The sequence below is a fragment of the Aedes aegypti genome, chromosome 2, assembly GCF_002204515.2.
Source record: "Aedes aegypti strain LVP_AGWG chromosome 2, AaegL5.0 Primary Assembly, whole genome shotgun sequence".
In the NCBI taxonomy this organism is placed as follows: Eukaryota; Metazoa; Arthropoda; class Insecta; order Diptera; family Culicidae; genus Aedes; species Aedes aegypti.
The window spans coordinates 413,854,747-413,881,817 of record NC_035108.1 but is presented as its reverse complement, the minus strand read 5'-3'; the positions used below and the strand labels follow the sequence as shown (position 1 = coordinate 413,881,817).

Genomic DNA, 27,071 nt, shown 5'->3' with positions numbered 1-27,071 from the left:
CCTGCAACCATGTATTTCGTTTTGGAAGCATTGATGGTCAAGTTTCTCGCTAATTTGCCAAGAAATTCCTACAGCGATGCCTCAATGAACTTCAAGAAAGTCTTCTAGAGTCCTCTCAAAGGACTTTATCACCCCTATTCTTGTTTACGTTCGAATGCGTTTTCGATCGAAAACCGTTTTGCATTCTCGTTGACGCCAGCAAAATCAAATGGGCCATGGATTCGAACGAATAGGATTCGATCGAAAGTTGGATCCGCCGTAAACAAGAATGAGGGTGTATATTTTTTGTCAAATTGTATTTAAAGAAAACACATGATTTATATTTAACCTAAATGACAGATTTATTCGGGCAAAAAATGTACAACCGTTCCTTCCTTTTTCGAAAGTTCAACTGTCCTCGCTTCAAATTTCTATTGACGGTATGAAATCCACGTTCGTTTTTGTCCTTCTTTCGATACGGACTGTATCTTCTTCAATTGGTTATATTTAGTTATTCATAAGGGTCTAAAATCAGCAGCATCACATTGAATTTACTTGGTAACAGCTAACAGTTAGTATTTAGATGCTAGGAATATGTTTCTCGCGACTCTTACTTTCGCACTGGTTTGAAATTACAATTTATCTACCTAGTTGTCTTTTCGCTAAAACTTTGCTTACGGAACTGCTTCGTTTGTATTTCGATTGGGTTGTTTCGTGTGGCTGATGATATGAGAATTTTTAGAGTTTTAGTGGTTGCGTAACAGGAATCACCGCCTTCCTGTTTCGTCCGGTTGGGTGTTATCGCCTGCGGTATGGTTTCTTTCGCCATTCACCATCACCAGTGGATTGCCCGGCGGTGGAGCTTGCAGGATCAATGGTGCCCCGGAAGTAGAGTCGACGAGAGCCATTTCCCGTCCATATTCATCTTCTGGGAAGTCATGATCGCAGTGATGCTCGCCGCAGATTTTACACTCGTAAAGGTTAGGCTTCAGGGTGTTCATGATTTTCTGTGGAATAAGTAGAAAAATTAGAAAAATCTTGTCATTGTGCTCCCTAGACCGTTATTCTCAGAAGAAATCTCCATCAAATCTGCGCTCACAATCCGTTTTCTATGACTAAGTTGCATGCCCGAAAAAAAAAATGATATTACGCCCTTTTGATGATGTAAGTCCACACATTTAAAGGACATCAGCTATGAGCAATTCACGCTGAAACCAGGCCGCAATTTATTTTTATTTCTTATATCTAGGTGTTCTGTGTTAGACAACACCATCACTTTAGTTTAGTTAAGCTAAATTAAGCTTTTATTAACATTTTGTTAACAACATATTACATTCCATTTGCCGTAGCAGTTCAGATTTTTCACAGAAGAGTAATATTTCAAAAAGACCTATCTAAGATTGAGAGGTTCTCATTGTTTACTTTTTCTTCAATCAACTCGTTGATTTCATCTATATTTTTTGTCTAAAATTATTAATTATTTTATTTTCGTTTCAACCTTGGATATTCTATGTATCAGGTATCAGAAGGCCGGCTCCAAAGGCACGTTCCCCACCAGTTGGGAGATTTGTGCCATCGCCATATTTGAGCCTATTTCATCATCTACCCGATGGGAGAGGAAAGGGAAGGGAAAGATGGGAGGAAATAGGAGTGGGGTCCCTTGAAGAGGGAAGATCGCATAAGCGAAATGAGAGCATGTAGCTCCATACCACAATGGGTTCGAACAGCGCCCTAAAAAGGGCACTGCAAAACGCATGAGCGTAAAGAGAGCCTATAGCTCATTACCACAGCAGGTTAAGAATAACAGGATGTCCTGAAGATTCAGGCTTCTGTATTCAGTTTCACTTAATAAGTGCTTACCAAGTAATTGGAATCGCATTTGCGCAAAAACTGGACAGTTACATATCAGGTGATACGAAGTTCCATAATCGGAGTCACAACTATCACACACAAATGAGTCAGCACGCTGAATATTTGCCATGTGATAGTTGAGTCGGCAGTGGCCTGTCAACGCTCTGACCAAGAGACTGCAATTCTGCTTTGACAGATTTGTTAAATACTTCGCCACCTTTGGAGATGGCTCAGTAATATACAATTTTGTTTGACGACACGACTCCAAACTATTCCAATATTGCTTGTGCTGAGTTGCCGCCCAACCTTGGATATTCTATGTAACTCATTAGTTCTATAACTGGGAGAGAGCTTAAGAATCATCTTCAAAATTTTATTTGAAAATCAAAAGCTTGCTACATTTGGATTGAATCTCCTCAATGTGATATTTGAAAGTTCAATTTCTATCTAGCATGAGCCCTAGATACTTAACTTCATCTAACCATTTTATTGGAACCTCTCTCATCGTGACAACATGTCAACTTGAAGGTTTCAAATGAAAAGCTTTTGGTTTATGTGGGAATATTATAAATTGAGTTTTGGAAGCATTAGGAAAAATATTCCATTTTTCACAAAATACGGATGTCGCAACTGCTTACGCGCAGCACCTCGAGGCTGGATTATCGGAAGAGGGTGAACTGGATAAAGTACATCTTGAGGACTGCTGGAGAACATTGAAAGCAGCCATCAACAATGCAGCTAAGAGCAACGTCGGGTACGTGGAACGGAGTGGACAGAACGATTGGTTTGACGAGGAATGTAAGCAGATTGTGGAGGAGAAGAATGCAGCGCTGGCGGTCATGCTGCAGCAAGGGACCCGGCAGAACGTGGAACGTTATAGACGAAAACGGCAACAGCAGACCCGCTTCTTTCGGAAAAAAAACGCCGCCTGGAGGAGACGGAGTGCGTGGAGATGGAACAGCTTTGCCGGTCTCAAGAAACACGTAAGTTCTATCTTCGGTCTCTTAATTTAACCCTCTAATACCCAACCCCGGCTTTAGACGGGGTACACTTTGGAATTTTGTGTATTTTTTCGTAGCTCGGAAATCAAAATGATTTTATTTTTGGCTTATACCTTGACTCATAACACGCATATAGGAAAAGCTTTTTATTACTTTTGAAACTTTTTTTGTATTTTTAGAAATTGTTTGAAAAATTGCATTCTTATATAACCTACAAATGACTGGGCTTCATTTTTCATTAACGTGTAATATATAAAATCGTACCTTTTATATTTTTCTACGATTAACCTATCACAAACGAAAAGCCTGGTGGTATTAAAATTATTTCAAACCTGTTTTTTCCGTTAGTTTTTTTTTTTTTTTGTTTTTTTTTTTGTATGGTATTCAGTTGGAGCTGCCTGACAGCTTAACTTGTCAAGGCTGTACCCTCGGTCTGGCTTTTGCCAAGTTTCCCCTCTACCAGGACCAATACTCAGACGGACTAGGCAATGGCGCCCACATGAACACTGTTTTTTTATTAGTATTGTGACGTGGTAGTTTTTGAAAAGTGCCCATATTCCCTTGCTTCTCAGAAAAGGAAGCATTGTGAAAATCAGCAGCTCCATCAGAATTTGTTTGAAATAGTTGTGTAGTAGTGTCATTACTAAATACTGTCTAGTCGAAATGGTTTTGAATAATTTGTCATTCAAGTGCTATTCTGATTACTCCTGTCTTTTACGTAAGATTAGAGTCTTAAATGTCAATTGTCGTCAAGTTTTAACAAAATTAGGCTGTTTAGTAGTAGTTCTAGTTAATTTTATTTTTTGTTGTTAAAAGTGTTTATTGGTCATTACGTTCATATATCCTTAAAGAAAAAAGTCGCTTTCCTTGTCTGTTCAACAATTTTTCGAAACTAGCAAGTGTACCCTAATGATCGATCTCAGCGTCTTACTTTCCATAGTCATTTTATAGTGAATATTGAAGAGTAAAGTTACCTTAGGCTTCTATTACAGTCTCCTACATGATTCACTTTTCGGTGGCAAATGCAATGCTTCACAACGCCTACTTTCTACTTGTAAATTTTGCGAAAATGAAGCTGGAATTAGATTATTTATACCGCTGTTACAAAAGAGGTATTTCTTATTATGGCAATGTAAAAACCATATTAAAATAAGATTGTCGCCACTTATTTCTACTCAGTGAATCTACTAGTCATTTTCCTAAGAGATCCTATGTATTCCCTACGTCGTATATGATAACGATGTATCTAACTAGCTAATAGTAAGAGTGGCTACGGATCATTCTGGTTAGCAAAAGGCAAACTGAACGTCACCAATAGTATTAATGTCCACTTCGAATAGATTAATTATTTGAAATGGGCATCAATTCTATCAATGACGCAGAATGTCCGTTGGATCACATCCGAGATATTATTGCGTCTATGCCATATGAATTATGACGCGGCTTTAAGCAAAAAGAGCCAAAATGTGATACCACCACTACAGGTTACGCCTTTGGTTTCCATCATATTATGGGCTAATGGATTATGCCCTCCCATCGCGGCAAGGTCGCATAACCAAGGGGAGGGTATTAAAATTATTTCAAACCTGTTTTTTCCGTTAGTTACACGGAAAATAAAATACGCTCCGAAAAAAATTTAAAAATTTAATATTTTTCAAAATACCGTAACAATTAAAATTTTTATTATTGCCAAAAATCAACAACTAGAAAAGGCTTCAAGAAAAAATCTAGGGATGTTCAAAAATAAAAATTATAAAAATCAAAAACCAAAATTTGAAAATTTGCGAATAAAAATAAATAAATGCCCAAAACGTGTTTGGAACGATTTTAGATAACGAAAAATAATATTAAATCGAAAATAAAAATTTGGGTATTAGAGGATTAATGGTTGTCTAACTAACATTCCTTCCCTTCCCCGATGACCGTAAGGACGTGGCCGGCGCCGTTATTGACTTCTAAAGTTTGAGCTCTCGATTTGTGCACATTGAAGAATGGTAAGCTAATCCCCAGCCCCATTCACTAAATCCCTGTGCAACTTCGATTGCTCTGGTCAATCATGGAGTAGCAACTACGAATTGTACGGTCATTTATGCTCATGCTCAGAAATGGGTCGCAAAACTGAATTGACAAAGATTATAGTATGGAAATAAATGAAAAAATCGAAATTTCACCAATAGAATACGGACGAAATACTGGTATCTAGCGAATAAACATCCGATGTACAATTGATTTTCATTCTCCTGGTTTAGAAATAACGTGCGAATTAGATGAATACTATTTAATAGTAACTTAAATATAATTCCATGATCATCAAATTAATCCAATGGTCAACTACTAACTGTTTGAGTAGTAAAATTATTGGCAAATGATCAATTTATTTTTGAAAAACAATTAATCAATGCTTTGCGGTGGCTAGTGCATCTTAATGTGCAGCTCATTGAGAGACGAACGATGGATTGCAGAGATGTTCCTAAGGAGAAATTCGGTGAGTTTGTTCCGTTCTTCAACTAATATAATACCTACACATGCTTGCCAGAACGTGTACCAAACGTGTCATTTGGGTGAACCCTTTCCATTAACACTTCACAATGTCCTGTAACACCTATGAGAGGTAACTGCATCTTTCTTAAGTAGGCATTCAATTAACCACTTCTTAACTTTTCCTAGCATTCGCAAGGACGTGGCCAAAACAGCTCTCAACTTTTGGAGAATGCGTCAATCTTGTCTAAGATTCAGGGATTAGTGCATAATCTTTGACTTTGGCAATTGAGTGCTTAAGTTTGCATAGTTATCCAGATTGTTGGGCAATGAGCAATATTTTATTGATAATAATCGTATAAAATATAATAAAACTGGCTCCCTAATGCCTTATATTGTGATTGCGGGTCGTCCTTATGCTTCAAAAAGGGCGTAACTCAAAATATTGTCGTTCTTGTTATACAAAACTATGCCTAGAGGATACAAATAACGAAACTTTTCATCAAGCTCTGCTACTGTTTTACCAGGGATAATCAGAATAATTAAAACACCGTTTAAACATCTCTGATTTCCTTTCAATAGTGAACTTCACTAAATGGAGTACCAAGTGTGCATTTTTGGCAGTATGCAGGGCTTTAGCAAGTCACTTTTTAGTGACTTGGTCAGTATTTTCAACATGGTCACTATAAAGGCACTACAGTACTGACCCGATTTTGTCAGCCCCCGATTTTGTCTGCCCCTGATTTTGTCTGCCCCCGATTTTGTCAGCTTTTTGACCCGATTTTGTCAGCTTTTTGACCCGATATTGTCAGCCTATTTTAAATTTATCAAAAATCAAAATTGTTATCGTCATGTTTTACCACTAAGGGGGGTCCGTAGCCTTGAGGTTACGCTTTCGCTTCATAAGCGGAAGGTCATGGATTCAATTCCCAGCCCCTCCAAAAAATAACCCGTCCAGCCACCAGAAGACGCCGCACGGAGGACCGTGCTTAGGAGGGGAGCACATCCATCCTCCGTCAGTTTCAGATGGTGACTGAGACAAACTGACCCACTTCGCAGGCAGCTAGCCTCAAACGACTCAGGAACACGGCAAAACGAACCACCGCGAGAGCAATGGACTATGACTTATGGAAATCGATTGGTCCAACAGCAGAGCACTCTCCTACATGCTCGGTGTGAGAGCAAAAGAGCAGAAGAGAGTGAAAGCAGATGTAAATATAGATTAGTTAAAAATAGAACCGTATCGGTAAGGAAGATACAGATAAACTGATTCCGGCACAGTAGTGGCCACGAGCACGGAGTGCCTTAAAAAAAAAAAAAAAAAAAATGTTTTACCACGTTTACATTAAAATTTATGATGATGTTTGATGTCATACACGCATGGGCGTACCCAGAGGGGGGAATGGCAATGCCTTTTATTAAGTGTTAAAAATCGATATTACCAATATAAGAGAGGGGGGAGCCCCTGATAAAAAAACTAGTTACGCCCATGCCCATCGCCCTCTTAAAAGTCCATGCAACCATGTACACGTCAAAATTTGAAAAACAGGAACAAAATAAAATGACCCGATTTTGTCAGGTTCCCCATTTTGTCAGCCAAAAATTCATCGAGGGGCTGACAAAATCGGGTCCTTACTGTATTTGCAACAAAAAGTCACTAAAGTCACTTTTTCAGTAAAATGGCCACTAAAGTCACTATTTTGGCGATGATAAAGAGAATAATCTGGAGTATCTTCTCAAATTGAACAAAGAGATAGGCCAGCCTCGGGCTATAAAAAATAAAAAATATTGTGCAGAAATTTCTGGTACACAGCATGCAAATATGTTGTTGGGCAAAAAAAAAAAATAAAATATTTCGTTAGAAACTCCTCCAGGATTTTTTTACAATGTTTTTTGTAATTCAGTATTAAATTAGCTCAAAGATTTTGGTATGAATAATTTCAGGAATTTAAATTGAACTTACAATAAATGCGCCGAACAAAAATTCTGCCGAAAATTATGTTTTGATTTTTATTTAATTTTGTATTCTACCAACAATTTTACTCAAATAAACATATAATTGATTCTATGTTAGTATAATTCTTGACAGAATACATAATTTATCACCAAGAATACAGAAAGTCTTGACAGAATACATCAAGTCCACCAAGCAGTATCCATAATAAAAATCAAAAATTTTCCTCTGAACTCCACAATCTGGTAAAAATTAGCTAGGCACGATTTTTTGCGTGAATCTTTTAGTACTTCTGCAATGTTTAGAAAATGTTCAATGAATTTAAGGAAATAAATCGATATAGGGAAGACTTTCAAATATTACTGAAATTTAAAATACGCAGATTGCACAAACCGTGCCTTTATATTTAACGATTTACCTGCTTTTTGTCTATAAAATAGTTCAAAATTTACTTTAAACATTTCAAGAAATTTCATCAGTAGATCGTTTACATGTTTCTTACTTCAGAGCTCATGCATTTAGTATTTTCAAGAACTTCTTCATTGATTTGAGTCCGTAAAAAAATGTAAACCGCATATCATTCGACATTTTTGATAATTATCAAATGATAAATACTTTTGATCAACTTACTGAAATCTGTGAGATTGTTCTAGAAAACACGAAAAAATACCAAGTTGTTTTGTAACATTGGTGATTGTAACCGTTTAACAGTCACATTGAGATTATACATGAGTTTCGTAATGTAATACCAATGAAATTTTCATCAGAATTATTTTCTGACTATTCACCCAAATATGCGATATGAGCTGTACAAGATTTCATCCTCAAGTAAGCAGTTCTTGATAATTTTTAGAAATTTTAGTTTCTTCCCATACTGCCATAAAATGCAAATTTGTTATTCAATTTACCCCATGACTACTTTTTTCAAATGCTACAAAAATGCAGTTATGGGGACAAATCGGGCCCAACGATTTCTTGAAAATTTTGCCCAGCATCGGTTGGTAAGCACTTGATGGAAATTTATTATAATTGATTATATTGATAATAACGGTCCAGGAAGCAACAAGCCTGTATGAGTATACGATACAATGATCTTACCTGCCCTAACGTGGCCCCTTCGGCTCGAGCTATTTGGTAGATGGCAAACGCCGGAATGCATATCAACGATGCGGCTGTGATGGCCCATCCCAGACCGTGCGCCCAACCTGGATAGATGTATTTCCCATTGTGGTACGTTGGGGCCTCGTAGTTTATCAAACTGAAGATCCACAGTGACTGAAGGGATTCACGGATTAGAATGAAGTGAAAAATGTTTGAATAATACAATTTCAATCAACTTACGATTAACATAGCTGGCACAGCGATCAGCAGGCAAAACCGTAGATAGAACGATGGATACCTTCCAGTCATTTGCTTTACATTCTTTGATAACCGATTGATGCCGTAGAACCAAGCAATGGCGACGGTTTCGAAAAATGCCAAGAACATAATCGATATCGATGCAGCGTAGTGATCAATCAATTGGAAGAAGTAGATACCACCTTGTATCAGGTTCGGCAGCCCAGCAAAGAACGATACCACACAGACGATCAGCACTAGCAGTTCATGGTAGACCAGTTTCCGTTTGATCCACCGAGGGAAACCATCCTGAATCGACGTGACAACCACCTCGACAATGGCGAACTAAAATTCATAAAATCAAGGATAATGCATTCAAAAGGCGGTAACTCAAAGAATACAAACCTGACTGTTCAAGCCCAGGCACAGCAGCATGAAGAAGAACAGCACGGCCCACATCTGTGCCGCCGGCATCTTAGCCAAAGCTTGAGGATATACCACAAAAATCAAACCTGGACCACCGCTGATGACATCCTCTACGGTCGTGTTTTGTTCCAGGGCGATGTTTCCTATGGTTGCGAATGCGAAGATCCCGACCAAAAGACTAGTGATTCCATTCACGAAAGACACGGCCAGCGTGTCGTGTAGAATGTTGTTGTTGTATTTGTTGTAACTGGCAAAGGATATCATGGAACCGAAGGCAATGCCAATCGAGTTGAAGTTCTGTGCTGCAGCGTTGATCCATACCTGAGTGAAGTCACGTTTGAATTAACTTCGAAATTTGAATTAGAACTCATAGTATCACTTACGTTTGCCCTGCCCAGCTCCTCCCAGTTGGGTCGGAAGAAGTAGTTCAGACCCTTGTCGGCCCCTTCCAGCGTGAGAGACCGACCCAGGAAGACGATGATCAACACAAACGGCAGCGTCGCCGTCAGGTATCGAACCTTGGCCGAAGATTTGATAGACTTCCAGATGGCAAAATAGACTAGGATCCAGGCACAGATCAGGCAAGCCACCAGTTCCCATCGCATTCCACCGGGATATTCGATGCCATGACTGATCTGGAGTACTTTGTTTCTGTTGGTGGATGATCTTGGTTAGTTCGCGATACAAAAAGGTCACAATGGCTACTTACTCAAAGAACTCCTCGGTGGGTGTTCGCGATAGCTCCGGCCGGCTGATGTTGTGCTTCATCCGCTCGGGGACCCAGCAGTCCGGTGTGTTCCATCGATGCGAACAGTCAGTCCACGGTAGATCCGGTCGGAACGACGTGAAGAAGTAGTAGATGGCATACGCGATGATAACACTGTAGTAGGTCGACATGAGAAAAGATACGACTACGCTGGCCAAACCCGTACCTGTATGGAGAGAATGACAATGATTAAACTTGGTAGAGTTAGAATCAGATTCTTGATATCCGTCTTTTTTTTACAAGGGGGAATTCTGTAACCAGACCTCTGAAGAGGTAACTCAGGGAGTGTGGGGATGCCGCACTTACGTGACCCAATAAAACCAGCCCATGCACTGTACTTGAGCAATTCTCGCTGAATTGCTCATGTGGTATAACAGAGTGCCTAGACAAGCTTATTTTACCGGAAATCGGGGAATTTCACCGTAATCTCAACAGCTGAAATAAAACACCGTAACTTCGTCGGAATTTAACGGATTCCGGTGAATTTTTACCGAATACTGTGAAAATTTACCGTACTCCGTTAATTTATTTCACCGAACCGTTCAGCTGTTGAGATTTCACAGGAATCCGTGAAATAATTTAAGTTACCCTTGGCTTCAGACTCTTTTCACCCCGGAACCATCTTATGGCTTTTCTTCCGGAAGGGGTCAGTGTATATAGCACTTAACACTATGTAGCAGAAGTAGCCTAGGTAAACTGCTTCTCCTAGCCGACTTAAACATTCTTACAAGGCGCCAGCCTCAGCAGGGCTAATCTTCGCAGCCGACTCTTGGTCGGCGCGCCATAGGCGCTGCAATTGCAGCGAATTCCAGCACTCGGCATCCGCAAACATTTTCTGTATTATATTGTCCGGGGACGTGTTTCCTCCACACCAGTAAAATTGGGGCACGCAGGAGATTCTGGGTAACCGAACTAGGTTTTTGCCTATAGCAACCATGTCCTGACAAAAACTGAGTCAGGTGGAAGTTCACTTCCCCATAGTTTCTTTCATACCAATCTGAAACATTTGATACTATCCGATGAGTCCATCTACCACTAGTAGAGTTATTCCATTCCTGTTGCCATAATCTAAGCTTTGTCTCACGCGGTACCGCTCCACTAGTACCTATTTGGTTGAAGCATTGGCCATATTCCTGAAGGGCGTCATCCCGGGCTACTATGATGCACACGGCGTCTTTTGAAACCGTTCGGTATGCGCTTGCTACTCTTGAGCATATGATCCTATACGTGCTTTCCAACCGCTTTAGGTCTCTGCTCGTTCTCCTCCGTCCTCAGTATGGATAGCGCCACGCCTACCAGGAGCTTGCGGTTGCTGGCAATTACAGCAGAGGTGTTAGACATCATCCTCGAAAGCGCCGCTATAGCCGTAGAGGCCCTTTTACAGGTTTTACTGTACTTTTACTGAGCTTGCCATCGATCATTACTCCAAGATGCCTAAGGGATCGCTTTGATTCTATGGTGCGATCACCTACCGAGATAAGCTCCCGTTGCGGTTGTTGACCACCACCACTTCAGTCTTGTGATGGGATAGTCCTAGTTTTATAGATCTCATCCATTCCTCAACTATGTAGATAGAGTGCGCTGCTATCAACTCTACTTCCTTCCTCCATTGATTCGCCATAGACCACTAGGGTGATGTCGTCGTCGAAGAAGCCAACAATCTTAACACCCGTCGGAAGGGCAGCCTCAGTACGTAATCGTACATTGCATTCCATAACATCGGGCCCAGGATTGAACCTTGAGGTACTCCCGCGGTAATTCGAACGCTTTTCTGTCCCCCCTCTGTGTCATACAGTAGAATCCATCGAAATAGCTCTCTAGAACTGCACCGGTAGCTTGACGCGATGAAGTGCGTGGGTTATCGTTTCCCAGCGTGCGCTGTCGAACGCATTCTCTACATCCAGAGTGACAACCGCCGGATGCCGTTCTTTTTATGGCCGTCCGCATTTTTCATAAACGGTACTAGCCTGTAGAGTAGAGGATCAACCACTCCAAGAGCTTACCCGTCGTACCTAGTAGACAAATAGGTCTATACGCCGACGGTGGTTTCCCCGCCTTGGGTAGTAGCGCCAATTTCTGTCGCTTCCGTACATCCGGGAAAATTCCTTGATCAATGAAGCGTTGCATCGTGGTTCTGAACATGCCCGGATCCACGTTCACTGCCGCTTTTAAGGCAACATTCGGAATATCATCGGGACCCGGTGCCTTATTTGACGCGAATGATTTCTGCCAGCTCTTCGTTCATCACCCTCGCCATTTCTCCTTCATCTGCCGCATACGGCGCTGAAGGCCATGGGCTTGTGGGATGATGCGGGAAGAGTACATCGATTATCGATCGCAGCAACTCGGGCGACTTCTCTTGGGGTGCTATGGCACCTTTGGTATTAGCCATTACCACTCTGTAGGCGTCACCCCATGGACTCGAATTGGAACTCTCGCATAGACTATCAAAGAATGCCCGGTCGAGTTACATCGTACTGCCCTCCACCCATCTGGTATTATACTATAGCGAATCGATTGAAGATCGCTATGAGTATAACCGTCATCAACGCGCCAGTTCATGGTACCTAAAAGGTTAGGACTACAAAACGTCACGTCGATAATCGATTCTGCACCATTTCTGCGGAAGGTACTCCCTGTAACCACATTTGCCAGCTCTACATTTAATGCGGCCAGGGATTCCAACATGGCCTCTTTGGTTGGTGTAGCGGCTACCCCACCTCCACGCCCATGCATCAAGGTCACCAGCTATCACTACTGGCTGCCGATTAGCTAGTTCGGCTATCATCCTGTCGACCATGTGGGAAAATTCCTCGATCGACCACCTTGGAGGCGCGTAACAACTGCAATAGAATACGCCATTGATTTTTGCTATCGCAAAACCATCATTTGAGATGGAGACTAATTCTTGGATTGGGTATTGTCCTGTCCGCCACCCAGTTCCCGTTTTTGGCTGGTATGCGGTATGGGTCCGATAGCAACACCACGTCGGTCTTCGCTTCCGAAACTGACTGCCAAAGCAGCTGCTGGGCTGCATCACAGTGGTTTAAGGTGATTATAAAACGAAGCCAAACTTTGAATTTTCAAGAGCACAAGACGAGAGTATTTGACAAAATTTCTCGTTGAAAACCAATCAAATTGCTTGCTTGCTGGTGGTGACCAATGGGTTAGATTTTCTACGCGGAGCGCTGATTGGTTCTCAAGTCTTGTGCTCTTGAAAATTTGAAGTGTGGCTTCGCTCTATAATCACCTTAAATTTAACTGTGTTACTTCCGTTTTGGCTGCTTTGATACTCAGCTTGTGCTCGGACATTTGGGTCTGCCCGTTAAGTGTCCGTTGTCTACTCTGTCGACACATAGGTATTAGGCACTTAGCGTTTTGCTTACAATCGCTTGCCCTATGGCCTTCGGTGCCGCATTTTCTGCACATCTTACTTCTGTCGGGACCATTGCAATTCCACGACTTATGGCCCTTCCCAAAACACTTGAAGCAAACTTCATAAGGCTGTCGTATACTCAGCCGGCAAACCGACCAGCCTACCTTGAATATGCCCAAGTTCTTCGCTTTGTTGGCTTGTGCAACCGGCAGCCTGATCGCCGCCACCTGAGTGCCCTGCGAGCCCTGTCTAAGGTGGATGGCCTTACTGGCTACGTCGATGTCACACTGCTCTTTGAGGCTCAGATTTTTACACTAAAGAGTCCCCAGTAAACACGAACTCGTACAAGATAGCGCATAAGAGTACAAATGTGGAGGTGATATACGTACATGTGCCATAAGACTACATGCAAGATGTACGTATATCGCCTCCACATTTGTACTCTTATACCCCATCATATACGATGGTGTGTTTACTGGGTCGCTTTTGCAGTCAGGGATCTACATCCACCTCGTCGCCAAGTACTTCTTGTGCCAGTTGCTTATAGACTGCACTCTTTTGCTTGGCGTCCTTCTTTAAGACTAGGATCATTTCACCAAACCTAGTCCGCCTTATGCTCCGTACATCTGCGCTTAATGGCGATAACTTCTCCGTGCTTCGCATCGCCCTTAGAACATCGGAGTATTTCGCTTCCTCCGTTTTGATAACGAGGGCCTCGCTCAAAATTCCCACGTTTCGCTGTTTTTGGTATTACGTTCTCCTTGGGCTCCGTTTTCGGTTTTCTCCTTAGTTTGTTTTTTTTTCGACACGTATCCACGGGTTGCTGTTGCCTTGCGCCCGTGGTTTCCGTGGGTGCACTGCCTGGTTCCTATCCCGTAGCTCTTTTTTCTTGGCTTTCTAGGCCTTAGGCTTGGCAGCCATACGTCTTTTCGGCACGTATTAATCCTCGGAAGGTCCCCTCTTTCGCATCGCGTATCGAATAATATAATCAGATATATTCGCGTTGTCTGTGAAGGAAAACACTTCGGTCTGACACGACTTAGTGTCTCTTTTGCCTTCTACCTTGCCAAGTTGTTCCGTTAAGCCCCTGGCTTTTCGTCCGTTCTCCGGTAGATTTTACCTCGTAACGCACCACGTAAAGATGATCTGCCTACGTTACGGGAATCGAGTATTGTGGCGTGAATTTGTTGATTCAGTGTTCTCTATTTACAAGTTAATTAAACATATAAAATCAAGGAATTGACGGACAAACATCTTTCTGATGATCGAATAATAATTCTGTACATTTCATTAAGATGTTTGGTCTTCTATCCAATCCCAGCAAAATGTTTGGCAACGTGTATTGTTAGCCTAACCACTAAGAAATTATTTATTTGTACAAGTGTTGCCGATACTGGCAGCGCTGCTCTAAGTTACCCAACAACGCCTCTGGTTGCGTGTCTGCCCATTTGTACACTGAACGAAATCTCCCGCCATACATTGAATGATTTTTGCCTCATCCGAGCCCCATTCCTATTTTCAGACACATTCAAGATGATTTTCATCTGCATGAAAATCATCTGTTTACAAATCACACTGAATGAAAATCATCCAATCATGGAATGAATTGTCTGTTTCCAAAAGCGATCGATAATTGAATGATCATCATACATCTAAATGTAAACATATTGAATGAAATACCAATAAGATATTTAAATGATTGCAAATCGAAGAGCAAGGCTTCTTAATTGTTCAACACACATCAGGGCCGGATTTATGGGGGGTCCAAGGGGGCCATGGCCCCCGGGCCCCCACATTTTAGGGGCCCCCACAAATCTTGACAAACATATTTGTCGTTAAACTTTTACGAATAATTAGAATCAATGCAATAGTTCATACTTTTTTAAACCACATCATATGATTTTAAAGATTCAATTTTATTTTAAGAAATCCGGAATAATGGGCGAAATTTATGCAACATTTATGAATTTAAAATGAATTACTTAAGCAGAATATCAGAACATTCAGAATGGAATTTTGTTGACAAGAAGATTCGAAAACGATTTGGATAAACAAGTAGAGTGCGAATATTTGGCTTAAATTCCTAACGATTTTCTAAAGCTCGGAAAATGACTTAATGAAACACACTGCATAACAGGTAGTATTTGAGTGCCTTGAATAAAGGAATTAGAGAGACATCTAGCTTGAAGAAAGAGACCAAGAAGAGACAGGAATCAATCAAGTCAGACATTTCTCTTTTATTGTAATTCCTCGTGACATTACGGCAATATTACCGCTCGTATTACCGATTGTTATTTCTTCATGATTTTCTCAAGGAATTACTTGTAGTTTCCCAAAGCCTCAGATATTATTCCGAAGATTTCTCCAGAAAAGCATGAAGTGATTATTTCCCGTGGAATTCGTCTGTTCTGGCACGGACAATCTAAGTGGACTGTATCAAAATAAGTCCGTCCAGACGCGGGTCTTCAGAGGTCCCTGACCTCCACCTCCGATTGTTGACTTTTCTCAATCCGAATCACTACACTGGGGACAAGTTTACGTTAGCAAAGCTAAACTTTATTCCCGACCGCGAACCGAGTATAGAGACATTTCTCTTGAAAGATATTGGTGGCTAACTAAATTTATTCGGGTGTAAATTGGCAATTATAAAAACGCCGATATCTGGATGCGGCGATCTCTTGGGAAGCGAGAGATGGGTGATAGCTCTTATCGCTCTTATCATGGGAGAATTAAACTACTTGAATGTGATCTAAAGAGATCAGAACCAGGAGTTCACAAACTAAATGGGCCGAACATTGTCCAAGAATTTTGCTAAGGAATTTTTCCAAGCATTTTGTTTGGGATATTTTAAGAATATATCCTGAATTTTTTCAAGGACAACCATAAAAAATACCTTAATGGTTCCATCAGGAATTTCTTCAAAGATTCAGATATTTTCAAGGAAGTCCTAAATCACAAAGAATTTTCCGATGATCGACTTAACATCGATTTCCCTAGTATACCTTCCAAGATTTACATCTTTGAAACATCTGTAAGATCTCCTAGAGGGTAACAACTGGAGAATATCTATCTAGAGGAACTCCAAGTATAGCTTCTCTGAAAAAAATAATCGGGAGGTAATATCTTTGGAGTGCTCAAGGATTTCCTGGATAAAATACTCTAAGCATATTTTGAAAAATCACTGGATGCATATCTGGGAGAATTGGTAAAGGAATCTATAAAATAATTTTTAGAGAGATCCCTGTCGAGGAACATCATTTTGATTGAACTTGAGACCTTCCATTACAAATAGAAACTTTTTTAGAGACTTGCATAAAAAAAGGAAACAAGGTTCAAGATAAAGACCTGCTACCAGCCCTAAATCAATTTCTTCAACGCAAAAATAAATCTGTATGTTCAACAACTTTAATATTAAAGTTCATATTCAACATTAATAGAATAAGCATAATTTGAATTAAGGTACCAATAAGAAAGGAATAAATCAAATAAATTTTGTTATTGTCGAAAAAGCACCAAAAACATTTAATAAACATGACTTCTGACAATGAAAACCTTAAAAAAACATTTAAAATATCTAATCTATTCTAATGTATCAGAATGTTTTTCTGGGAAGAGGGCCCCCACGAGACAATGGCCCCAGGGCCCCCACATTTGTAAATCCGGCCCTGACACACATAAATATTTATTTCCACGAACTGTTTAGCTAAGTATAAAAAATATAAATCTTGAATCGACGACCATCGTGACTTGACGTGAGGTGCCTATTTGAATAACGAGTCCTTGATCCAGCCAACAATCCTTCATCTTTAGCTACAAATGATGTTTGGTGCTCCTAAATATAATAATCAGTTGCTACAGATAACAATAAGTCCATCAAAAAGTCCAATTACCTGTTAAATCAAATCGAAAAACTCCGAACTCTGCATGCGGGAACTGTTGCAACCGCCATTTTTTACTACAGTTGACAAGGATGATATTATGTCTAGCATCATTAGTCTTATGACATTCAGAACATAATTGAATGATTTTTGATTTGGGACATGGTGGAAATTATTATCTTTTAAAATAAGCACATTATTCATTCATGTTGCCATAATTCAAATATCAACATATTTTCATACGGATTAATGCTGAATGCCATCACAGAATCGGATGATTTTTGTTCAGCAAATAGTGGATGCATTATATTCACTCAAAATCATTCAAAATAAGGAATTTTGAGATATGCAGCCTTGTGAATTACGAATCATTCAATTCAAGGCGGGAGATTTTGTTCAGTGTACGTGAGTGACAAGCGAACATTTCTGCAGGCGCTACAGTCAAATCAACAAACTGTCAGCATTCAGGTGTCAGGCGATTGTTACAAAATATCATACAAAGATCGGAATCTATGTTTACATGTTACTATAGAACGTGTTAAAAGGTTTATTTAGATTAATTTACAATTAAGTGTTATTATTACGATTGAAAACCTGAAGAGTGGGTGAATTATTTCCAGTTGAATTTGTCATTAACTAGCAGTAAGTTGTACAATGAACTTTTCAACTTATACAGTATTTCAACCAATTGTTAATTATATTAGGTTAACACGAACTCGATTCGTTAGTTAAACGGATCCTGAGTAGATCCGAAACAGTAGTTGGATTTCAGTCTGTTCGTCAGCTAAAGGAAGACCAATTTGTGAGTAGTTTGTCAGCTTAAATCAGGTCATTTATTTAAAAATTTGAATTTCAGCTTCAAGTAATCAGCGCTACTAAATCCCGTGCGTTTTCTCTGAAAAGGTCATCGAAAGAAATCCAACAACAAGTTTAGGGGAAGTGGTGGTAAAATGAACACCGTGCCTTTTACCGAGAAAAAAAAAACTAATTTTGATGATTTTTTATCACGCACGGACGATTTAGAGCATAAATCTGAGTGTTCGAGTTGATACGTAGGCCAATTGAAGTGAAAATATCAACGAAAACTAAGATTTTAGAAAACCACGATTGAACACTAGAACTGACGTAACTTTTAGCTCGGAAGACTTGAGGTTTTTCAGTGAGGTGAATATCGTTATGATATGATGTCAAATCTGATACCTTTTGAATTCTTTTTGAATGGGTTACAATTATTAATGGTTGTATTTTCGGTGGGGTAATGGAAATTTTCATAAATATTTGTTTTGCTCACGTTTTTTGCATGGTGTTCGTTTTACCACTAACCGCTGTTCATTTTACCCACATAGTGCAGGTAAAATGAACATTTGCATTTTGATAGCGATGAAAATATGTAAAAATTTAGCTATTTTAGTCTGAATTTATCTCGCTGCTATAGATTACATCCCTATTATTGATGTTGTGCGATAGAACTATAAAAATTTCTCGGTTTTCTATCAGAAACAAGATGATTTCCTTAAGGTGTTCATTTTACTATCTGTTTCAGATTTCAAAAGGAGACAGTACTTTAGTATACACGCCATTGAAAGGCATTTTAACTGAATGCCAAATTGGGCCATTAGCACAGTCATAAACGAGTGTCATGCAAAGAAAATAAACAAAAAGCCTTACATGATGCTCGTGAACCGGCAACAGTAAATCAACTACCGTAATGATGTTTCTGTACAACAGGTAGTAGGTAGGTAGCACGACCATCATTAGTTTTCTACTACTAATTATCATCATGTCTGTTTTCTGCTAACTAAAAGCTGATGGGCTCATATTTCGATTAAAAACCTTTTCCATCATGTTACCGTTTAGAGATCAATCATAAAAGTCAGTGCTCTATTTTCTCGAAGCACAATGTTCTAGAAAGACATGTCAGTTATTGACATTTGTGCGTTTACAACCCCCACAGAAAAAAAATAAGGAATTACTATAAGATACTAAAGGATTCATCGTTAGCAATAAAATGCTATGCATTGTTTCTTTTAAACATCGCACAGTGGCACGCCTTCATACAAGGGTCGGACGAATTGATTGTTCGAAATTAAAAATATACCTAGTAGTGTGTAATCTTTACCTACGCCTGAAGTAACATACATGGACATAAAAGAATTTTTTTTTATTTATATGTTTCGTCTAAATGACGTTAACGAGTGACTTATTTTCCTTGAACATTTTCAAACAACGCACAGGCCTGAAACTTTGAAGCTTATATTTAATTAATACCTAATTTAAATGTTAAATGTGAGCAAAACCTACTGTAGTTGACGGATTTTAAACAACAAAATTTTACTAATTTGTTCAGACCTAAGACGCTTCAAAAAATTTAAAATTAATCCATATATTGAAGGGAGGCACCTTTCAATCATATAGATATTTGTAATAAAAACTGCTCCTATGCTGCCACCGTGTATCACTGACAAATATGTCACAAAAGAGTTTCCGTTTATTGGTTTTTCATGAATGAAACACAAACGGCCGCCGTCCATAAGACACGTGGCACTTGGGGGCGGCATCCGTCTTGTGTTGATTTGTGAATGAAGTACGCCGATGTCGACTTAAGCTGAAGGTCAGCCTGGTCGTAAATCAAACTGAACCATACATTACAAACGCAAACACGCGTCGATCGCGATAATGCTATAATGCATTTCAACTGACAATTGATTTCCTAATGACTTTATGATCCTATTCGGTAAGGTAGCCAATATTTATTGCCTTTTAAACCGAATTGTCACAGCGTCGAACACTGAAACAAATGAGACCCTACATTCTGTGCGGTAACTACTAAGTATGCAGTAAATATATCGCCAACTAAAAAGCTTGAACAGTTCCATCGTTAGCTTGATTATCGATGCTAATGAATATTGACTGTTGATAGTTGGCACCCGGTAAGCTGCATTTATGGCGATTAATATTCGTTAGCTGTCTCGCTAATTGTATCTGGGCGATTGGAATAAATTTTGCATCTTAAGTGAGCGTGAGTCGCTGTGAGATATGCTCCAACTCAGACAGAGTGTCTGTTGTCTCTGTGGTAGGTTGAAATCTAGAGTGAATTGTAGTGAAAATGGTCTGTAAAGATTTTTCCAATGCAACATCTTTAAGATAACAAAAAATTTCTTCGTTTTCGGATAAAGACATTTAACAGCGTTATCTTTAGTGTTTCAAATTCTAAATCTAGAATTTTGTTGATTTCATGGATACCGTATTTAGGTACCAGTTTCGAATAATAAAGTGTGGATTTTTTTTTTTTTTTTTTTTTTTGGATTGGATGGATGGATGGATGGATGGATGGATGACATGGATTGATTGCTAAGTAGCTCCATGAGAACGACATTAATAATGCATGAACATTACTGGTTAAGATCGCGCACCGCAGTGACCACAAACGGGCACTTCTGAAAACTGATCACACCATATCGAACGTTTTGTCGCGCGCGGTGGAAAACTGTCGCTATAAATCATGACCGATTTGAATATAGGGTGGGAACTTTAGCAAATATTTACATGGTATTTTATGTAATTAAAATTGCTTGTAGGTGGTAAGAGACTTGAACTGGTCGCCTCCAACAGAGCTCTGATTATTCCACTAACAATTTAAAAAATAGAATCAATTAATACATGCTTATTGCTGAAATCACATACGAATAAGTATACTCTGTTCGTGTTCGCATGGTCGACGTAACCACCGGCACTATCATTGTTGGGAAAATGCGTTTTTTTTGTGTTTCCGGCTGCATTCTTGCATCTGTTCATAATTTCAATCAAATAGTCTGTGCATTTGCTAAAGACTGAAATTCAAAAGTTGACTTGGGAAGATTTTTTGTGTTATGTCGTACTTTTGTCAACTAAAAACGCATACGTCATTTTATCCGAAGAAACAGTGTGTTTGATGAACGATTATATGGATGAATTGGCGTAAAACAACCAGGTTGGCGTCATAGCAACCTGGTTTATACGCTAAATTATCCGAACAAATACCAGATAAACCATATTGTTTATTCGGATAAGTTGGTGTATGTGCTCACGTCCAATTCCTTTTAAAACTTATAACTCCCCGGAGACTCCCTTGGGAACCCCTGAAGAGCTAGTGGCTACCAACCACTCCCGGGTAACTAGCTCAGTAACATGAGACCCCTGAACTGTGTCGCAGGGTCGGCATGTTACTGGGTAATCGGAGGGGCTTCGCGAACAAAGTATGAAAAACTAGAAATTTCACATTCTTAAACTTTTATTTAAGCCCTTGTGTGGCGTGTGGGTGTGGGTTGTACATTTTGTGGCGTGTAAGCGAGACTTTGGGGATTCTTGAAGTACTCACAGCTGCAGCTACCGGTTCTTCTTCATCGCGTTGGCCCACACGGCTGCTCCTGCACTACCGTGTGGCCAGAAACTCACAGCGAGGCTGCTCGGGGCTGGTGGAATGGCGGATTGGCTGCATTCAGCGGGCGTAGCTGATGAAGCTCCGGCGAACAGGCGTCTTCCTTCATTGACGAGATCGGCACGGCCCAGGACGAGACCGGAATGACCGTGCCGAGAAGGGACCCTCCTTGACGGTTAAGGCCGAAGGCCTGAGGGAATTGTCCGGAATCGGACGAGGACGAATCCTTTGCTGTTATGCTTGGAAGCCATCTTGACTTCCGAGCCGCCGTGTGTTGACCGTTCTTAAAACGGATACGAGGTCCTGTTATAAGGAATTAGGAGGTTTACCGTCAGGGTGGTCAAATGCAATTGCTGGACCTATTTACCTGAACGGAGGCAGTTCCCTTGTCCAACACCCTGATTAGGGGGGGGGGGTCAACAATTATACCGCACTTCACAGACACTGATCTTAACACACGGACGCCTGATAATACTCTGCCCAATAGCCTATTTCTAGAAGATGGCAGCGCCCAGTAGATTCATCTTCTCTTTCCATTCGTTCTACCATTTTTGTGCGACTATTGGGCGAGTTATCGAAAACCCCTTCAGTAACGTAGTCGATTTTGGTTACAGTGGTACAAATTCTCGCTAAAGTGTAGCCTACTGTATTTTATAATTGAAAAAGGTGAATTTTCGTAAACATATAAACTCATACAAACACAAAAATCTAAAGATTGGAACCAACCGGTTACAAACTCAAATATTTTTGAACAAATAAGTGTTGTTCGCATATCCAACGAGTGTATTTTTAGGTAAAGTAAGCATAGCAATGAAAAATTGCATTTTGATAATATTGGCGCTTACGTCAGTGTGCAATTATGGGCAGCATAGTAAATTTTGTTTTGGTATGATTCCATGATTCGACATCGAGTCATGGAGCATCGAATCATGGAGGTTTCACTGTAATTTTTATGTATTTCACTATTATTAATAAAATGGCAGATTGCCCACGTAGTTCATTACAGTTCTTGGTTATGTGTAAACCCTACAAAACATTTCATAGCACTCACCTTTCAACAACGGACACAACTGTCCCAGTGCTCCGATCGGCCCCCGTCCCGTGTACTGTCCGACAGCAAGCTCCATGAACAGCATCGGGATGCCACAGGTCAGCAGTATTATAAAATACGGCACCAGGAAAACTCCTATAATGTAAAATATAAAGAATTCAGATCAATACTTTCAAGCAACAAGATATTAGACACGATCCGAAGTTTACCTCCACCGCTTTTATAACACAGATAGGGAAACCGCCACACGTTGCCTAATCCGACCGAATAGCCGATGCAGGCCAGCACAAACTGCATCTTGTTGGCCCAGTGCTGCTTTCGGGGCTTCAGGTTATCGATGTCCGAGTCGTCCGAGATACCCGTGTAGCTGTCATTGTCGTACGGTTCATCCGGGGGCCTGTCGGGAAAGTATTACCTATCAATATAGTTGTTTGTGATACAAAATTATGCATTAAATCAATTAAATGCAAACCTCAACCCTCAAAACTAATCGTATAATAATAAAAAGATGATTTGATATCGATCAAAGCTATACAATATTTTCAAAATAGAATCGCCTCAATGCAAAATTATCGCTATAATGCCAAAGAGCCTCCTCTCACGTTTTCGATACGGCATTTCAATTTAGAAACATGCCTTACTCATTCAGCTGGAATTAAACTGAGACAACGGTAGGGTTTCAAAATGCGACTTCCCATGTTTGCGATACCAATTGATAGGTACCGCATCAAACCGTCACCTACAATCTCCTCCACCTTCACTCTGATGGATCGATAAACGATCAATCACGAAGGAAGAATTGATCGAGTTTTCCATTGTCGAACCTGCTCGTGTGAGATGTGCTTGACTTTGGTAAACCGCAGGTCGTAAGTAGACTTGATCTGTATCCATGACGGTAAGTAATATGACCGCGGTTGTCTCGCATATCATCGCGAGCATCAAATATCAGTATGAAATAAATTTACTGTGCAAAATTAGTCGAGTAAACCTCATTAATATTCAAGCTCATTTGATTCCAATGCATATGTGACGATTCAGTAACAGTTCGTCAAAGGGGACATAATTTAATGTAGCGAAGGAATAAATAACGACTGTTCATTTGATTTTCCAATCAGCACCAGTATACCTGTACTTTTTATCAGTCAGTATACGATGAACGTATAGGTCTGCTCTATAGTGGTTTAAAAATCTACTCAGATTCACAAAGATTATTCAAGTTTTAACCTAATTAAAATATTCTCTTAAAGTGTGAGTCCATTATATTTTGCATCAAAATATAAACCTTGTGCATTTCAAAACTGTAATAGCTACATTAAATAGGTACAGTTTTGAATTGAATTTTAACACTTCACTTCACTTTTGCAAAAGAAAAAAAAATCACTAGTATCATTTAGTAGGTGAGCAAATACTTGTAAACTCTAATATGTTGCTTATCTTGACAGATAGGCCTATTTCATCAGCGAGTTACAGACAACTTCAGTGTCGAGTGCTCGACTGCCCATTCGATTTTGGCAACATGCCAACATAGTAAGTGACATTCTTCTTCTTCTTCTTGGCCTTACGTCCTCACTGGGACAGAGCGTGCTTCTCACCTTAGTGTTCAACGAGCACTTCAACAGTTATTAACTGAGAGCTTTCTATGCCAAAGTTGACATATTCGCATTCGCTTCATAAGCAGAAGGTTATGGGTTCAATCCCAAGCCCATCCCTTTCCTCGTACTTTGTAGTCGTATCTTTCACTTGCTTCTATCTACCACTCCTAACCCCTCTACCGGCAGCTTCAATTTTTACCGCTAAAAAAATATTCAAATCGCGATAACTTTTTTGTTTCTCGATATTTTTGCACCATTTTTTCACAAGATCTCAAAAAAACTCTTCTAGTTTAGGAATCCGTGTCGATATTAATCATTAGTGATCTAGTTTTGAAGATATTCCGATGTTCCTTGAGGGATCGACATTCTCCATATAAAATGAATTTGACGGCCATTTTGTTTTTGATTAATTTATCAAAAAAATAACATGTGTACTATATAATGTCAGATAATAAGGAGCTACTCTGAAAAAAACATACAAATCGGTTCAGTATTCTTGGAGAAATCTGAAAACTACGATATGAGGTTTTTTAGAGTTTTCAAGATCTATATTTGTCCAGCGTGGTACCAGAACCATAAATGCTTACTACTCAAAGACGGCTGCACCAAATTGCTTCAATTTTTCACAACATACTCGTATTATTGTATCATTTTAAGGAGTGAATATCCGAATACGATAAAAATTCTGCAGCCAGAGAAATTAACGTGGGTTATGGCTAACTCGTCGGTCCCCCAAGGAATTTTGGAATATCTCCAGATCCAGATGACCAATGATCAATGTTGACACAGATTCTAAAACTAGAAGAGTTTTTTGAGAACTTGTGAAAAAATGGTGCAAAAATATTGAGAAACAAAAAAGTTACTGCGATTTAAATATTTTGTTGACGGTAAAAAATGAAGCTGCCGGTAGAGGGGTTAATATATCACAGTTGATGTATCTATCACAGTTCATAGCATTTGCTAGAACCCGAGACGGACAGAAATAAACCGTTTCCCTACGCTTCCATTCGTTCATCGTTATAGCATGGCTTCCTTTACGCCTGAGACAGTCTGCTAACCAAACCAGCAAGCCTCTCTGCCATAAAAATTACCCCACCATTTCACCCTTCCCGCATGAACCGACGGTCAACCATGGAAGCTAGTTTAATGCATCATCAATTCCTTCCCCTTCCCCTCATTGGTTTACATTCTGACTTGGCAGGCACCATTGTTACCTAAAAATAAAAGATCACCAGCACTTATACACTGAGGGTGCCTGTTAATCCCAAGCAGTCATCTGGTTGGTTCCTTTTGTAAGTGCAGCTGATCTGGCGATACCACGGGCGGCCAATCAAGCTCAAGCTCAAGCTCACCGGATAATCGAGTCCGACCTGTAGTGATTCTTGGAACATTTCTGTGATAATTCTTGACGAATAACTGACAAGATATTTGAAGAGTTACTCGTGAAAACTATGTCTGCAAAAAACGGCATAAACTTTGCGAATTCTTGTAGAACTTTTGGAGACATCCGAAGAAACCTTCTGGGAATCTTTTGACCAATTGACCAAGAAAATTATTGTCTGAATTTGTTTTTAAATACCTGATTTTGCGTTGGATTTTGGAAGAAAGTTCGGTGAACTTTAAGGATTTTAAGTAAACTTAGTCGCCCCTAGATGGTCTTAGCAAAATTCTTGCATTCATATAATGGTGAATTACAAATTTTGGGTATGCATTATCACAATATCTGTGGATTCATAATTAGATCTTGCATATATTTTTGTTTCAAGAGCATCAATTTTGAGGAATTCGCGTGATATTTATTGTGTTTCGAAGGGGGTCGCAAATTCGATAAGTTTGGGAACCACTGCTTTAAAATTTGAAAAAAAAATTAAAACTAATCCAAAAATCTTCTCAAGGAATTTTTCCTGACATTCCATTATGTTCCTCATCACATGTTCTGCTAGAAGTTGTACATGCATACCAATTTTTTATAATTTTCGCTTGAAATTTTTCTTGAGTTATCAATTCTAACTGCAAATCATCAGATAGATATCCGTTTAAAAATCCAGCACAAATTGCATCAGGGACTTGTTTATTTTTTTCAAAAATTTGTACGGGAATTGCATTGCAAATTTAGTTAATATGGTCAGAAGGAATTTAAAATTTTACATTACACAATTAAATGCTTGAAAATATATAAGAAAGTTTGTTTTTAAAATTTAAAGGAGTTCTCTTTTACAACTGAAGGCTTGTAAAGGAGAACTCCTTTAAGGCGAAGTAGGCCGTCATTGGAATTTATTCGTGTCGTTAATGATTGTTACGAATTCATCTCACGATTTCGAATCAAAGAAAATCAGTTGGTTTTGCACTGACACAGCTGAAAAAGTATCAGCATACCTTATGCATGTTAGCGCCTACAGTGATGCTTTTTCAAGTCAATATAAACTATCAAGACTGAGTTTTATCATTTTGAAATGCAAGCTGAAAAGTCATCATTGTTGCTAAAACGTATGACGGGCTACTTAGCCTTAAATTTCAACTTCTGTAAAAATTCTTTTAAGGTTTATCAAAGAAATTCCGTTTATGTTCTGTTACTTCGGGCACCATTTCTTGCGGCATTGAAATTTAACACTTCCTTTCACTTTTTCAGAAGAACAAAAAATCACTAGTAAGGCGAGCAAATACCTTTAAACACTAATATGTTGCTTAACTCAACAGAGAGGTTTATTTCGTCTGCGACTTACAGACTTCTTCAGTGTTGAGTGCTCGACATTTTTTTCTTATTTGATGAAATTTTAAAGAGTTCGTCACTTATTCTTGACAGTCTATAGTTGAACATGAATTCACAGGAAGAACATTTTTATCAAACGAAACATTCTTTACTGGTCTACTCGTTGTTCCATGTGTCCGTCGTCTATTGTAAGTTATGGCCAGTCTGTGCAGCCTCTGGCTGAATAAATTGTCTTTTAATAAACGAATAATTCA

General features: G+C 39.5%; 1 protein-coding gene across 9 annotated transcripts in view; it reads right to left on the bottom strand.

Annotated features, from left to right (window-relative positions):
- Positions 1–316: 316 nt before the first annotated feature.
- LOC5567979 (sodium- and chloride-dependent GABA transporter ine) overlaps positions 317–27,071 on the bottom strand; it is an 82,964-nt gene continuing 56,209 nt past the window's right edge. For all 9 annotated transcript variants that reach the window (XM_021847377.1, XM_021847372.1, XM_021847373.1 and 6 more), the window contains 8 exons: positions 22,725–22,912; positions 22,516–22,650; positions 9,737–9,959; positions 9,411–9,678; positions 9,007–9,348; positions 8,605–8,946; positions 8,362–8,538; positions 317–986 (listed from right to left, as the gene is read on the bottom strand). In XM_021847377.1, the coding sequence (XP_021703069.1) occupies positions 747–986; positions 8,362–8,538; positions 8,605–8,946; positions 9,007–9,348; positions 9,411–9,678; positions 9,737–9,959; positions 22,516–22,650; positions 22,725–22,912 (1,915 nt within the window). In that variant the 3' untranslated portion in view covers positions 317–746. The remainder of the gene's footprint in view (positions 987–8,361; positions 8,539–8,604; positions 8,947–9,006; positions 9,349–9,410; positions 9,679–9,736; positions 9,960–22,515; positions 22,651–22,724; positions 22,913–27,071) is intronic.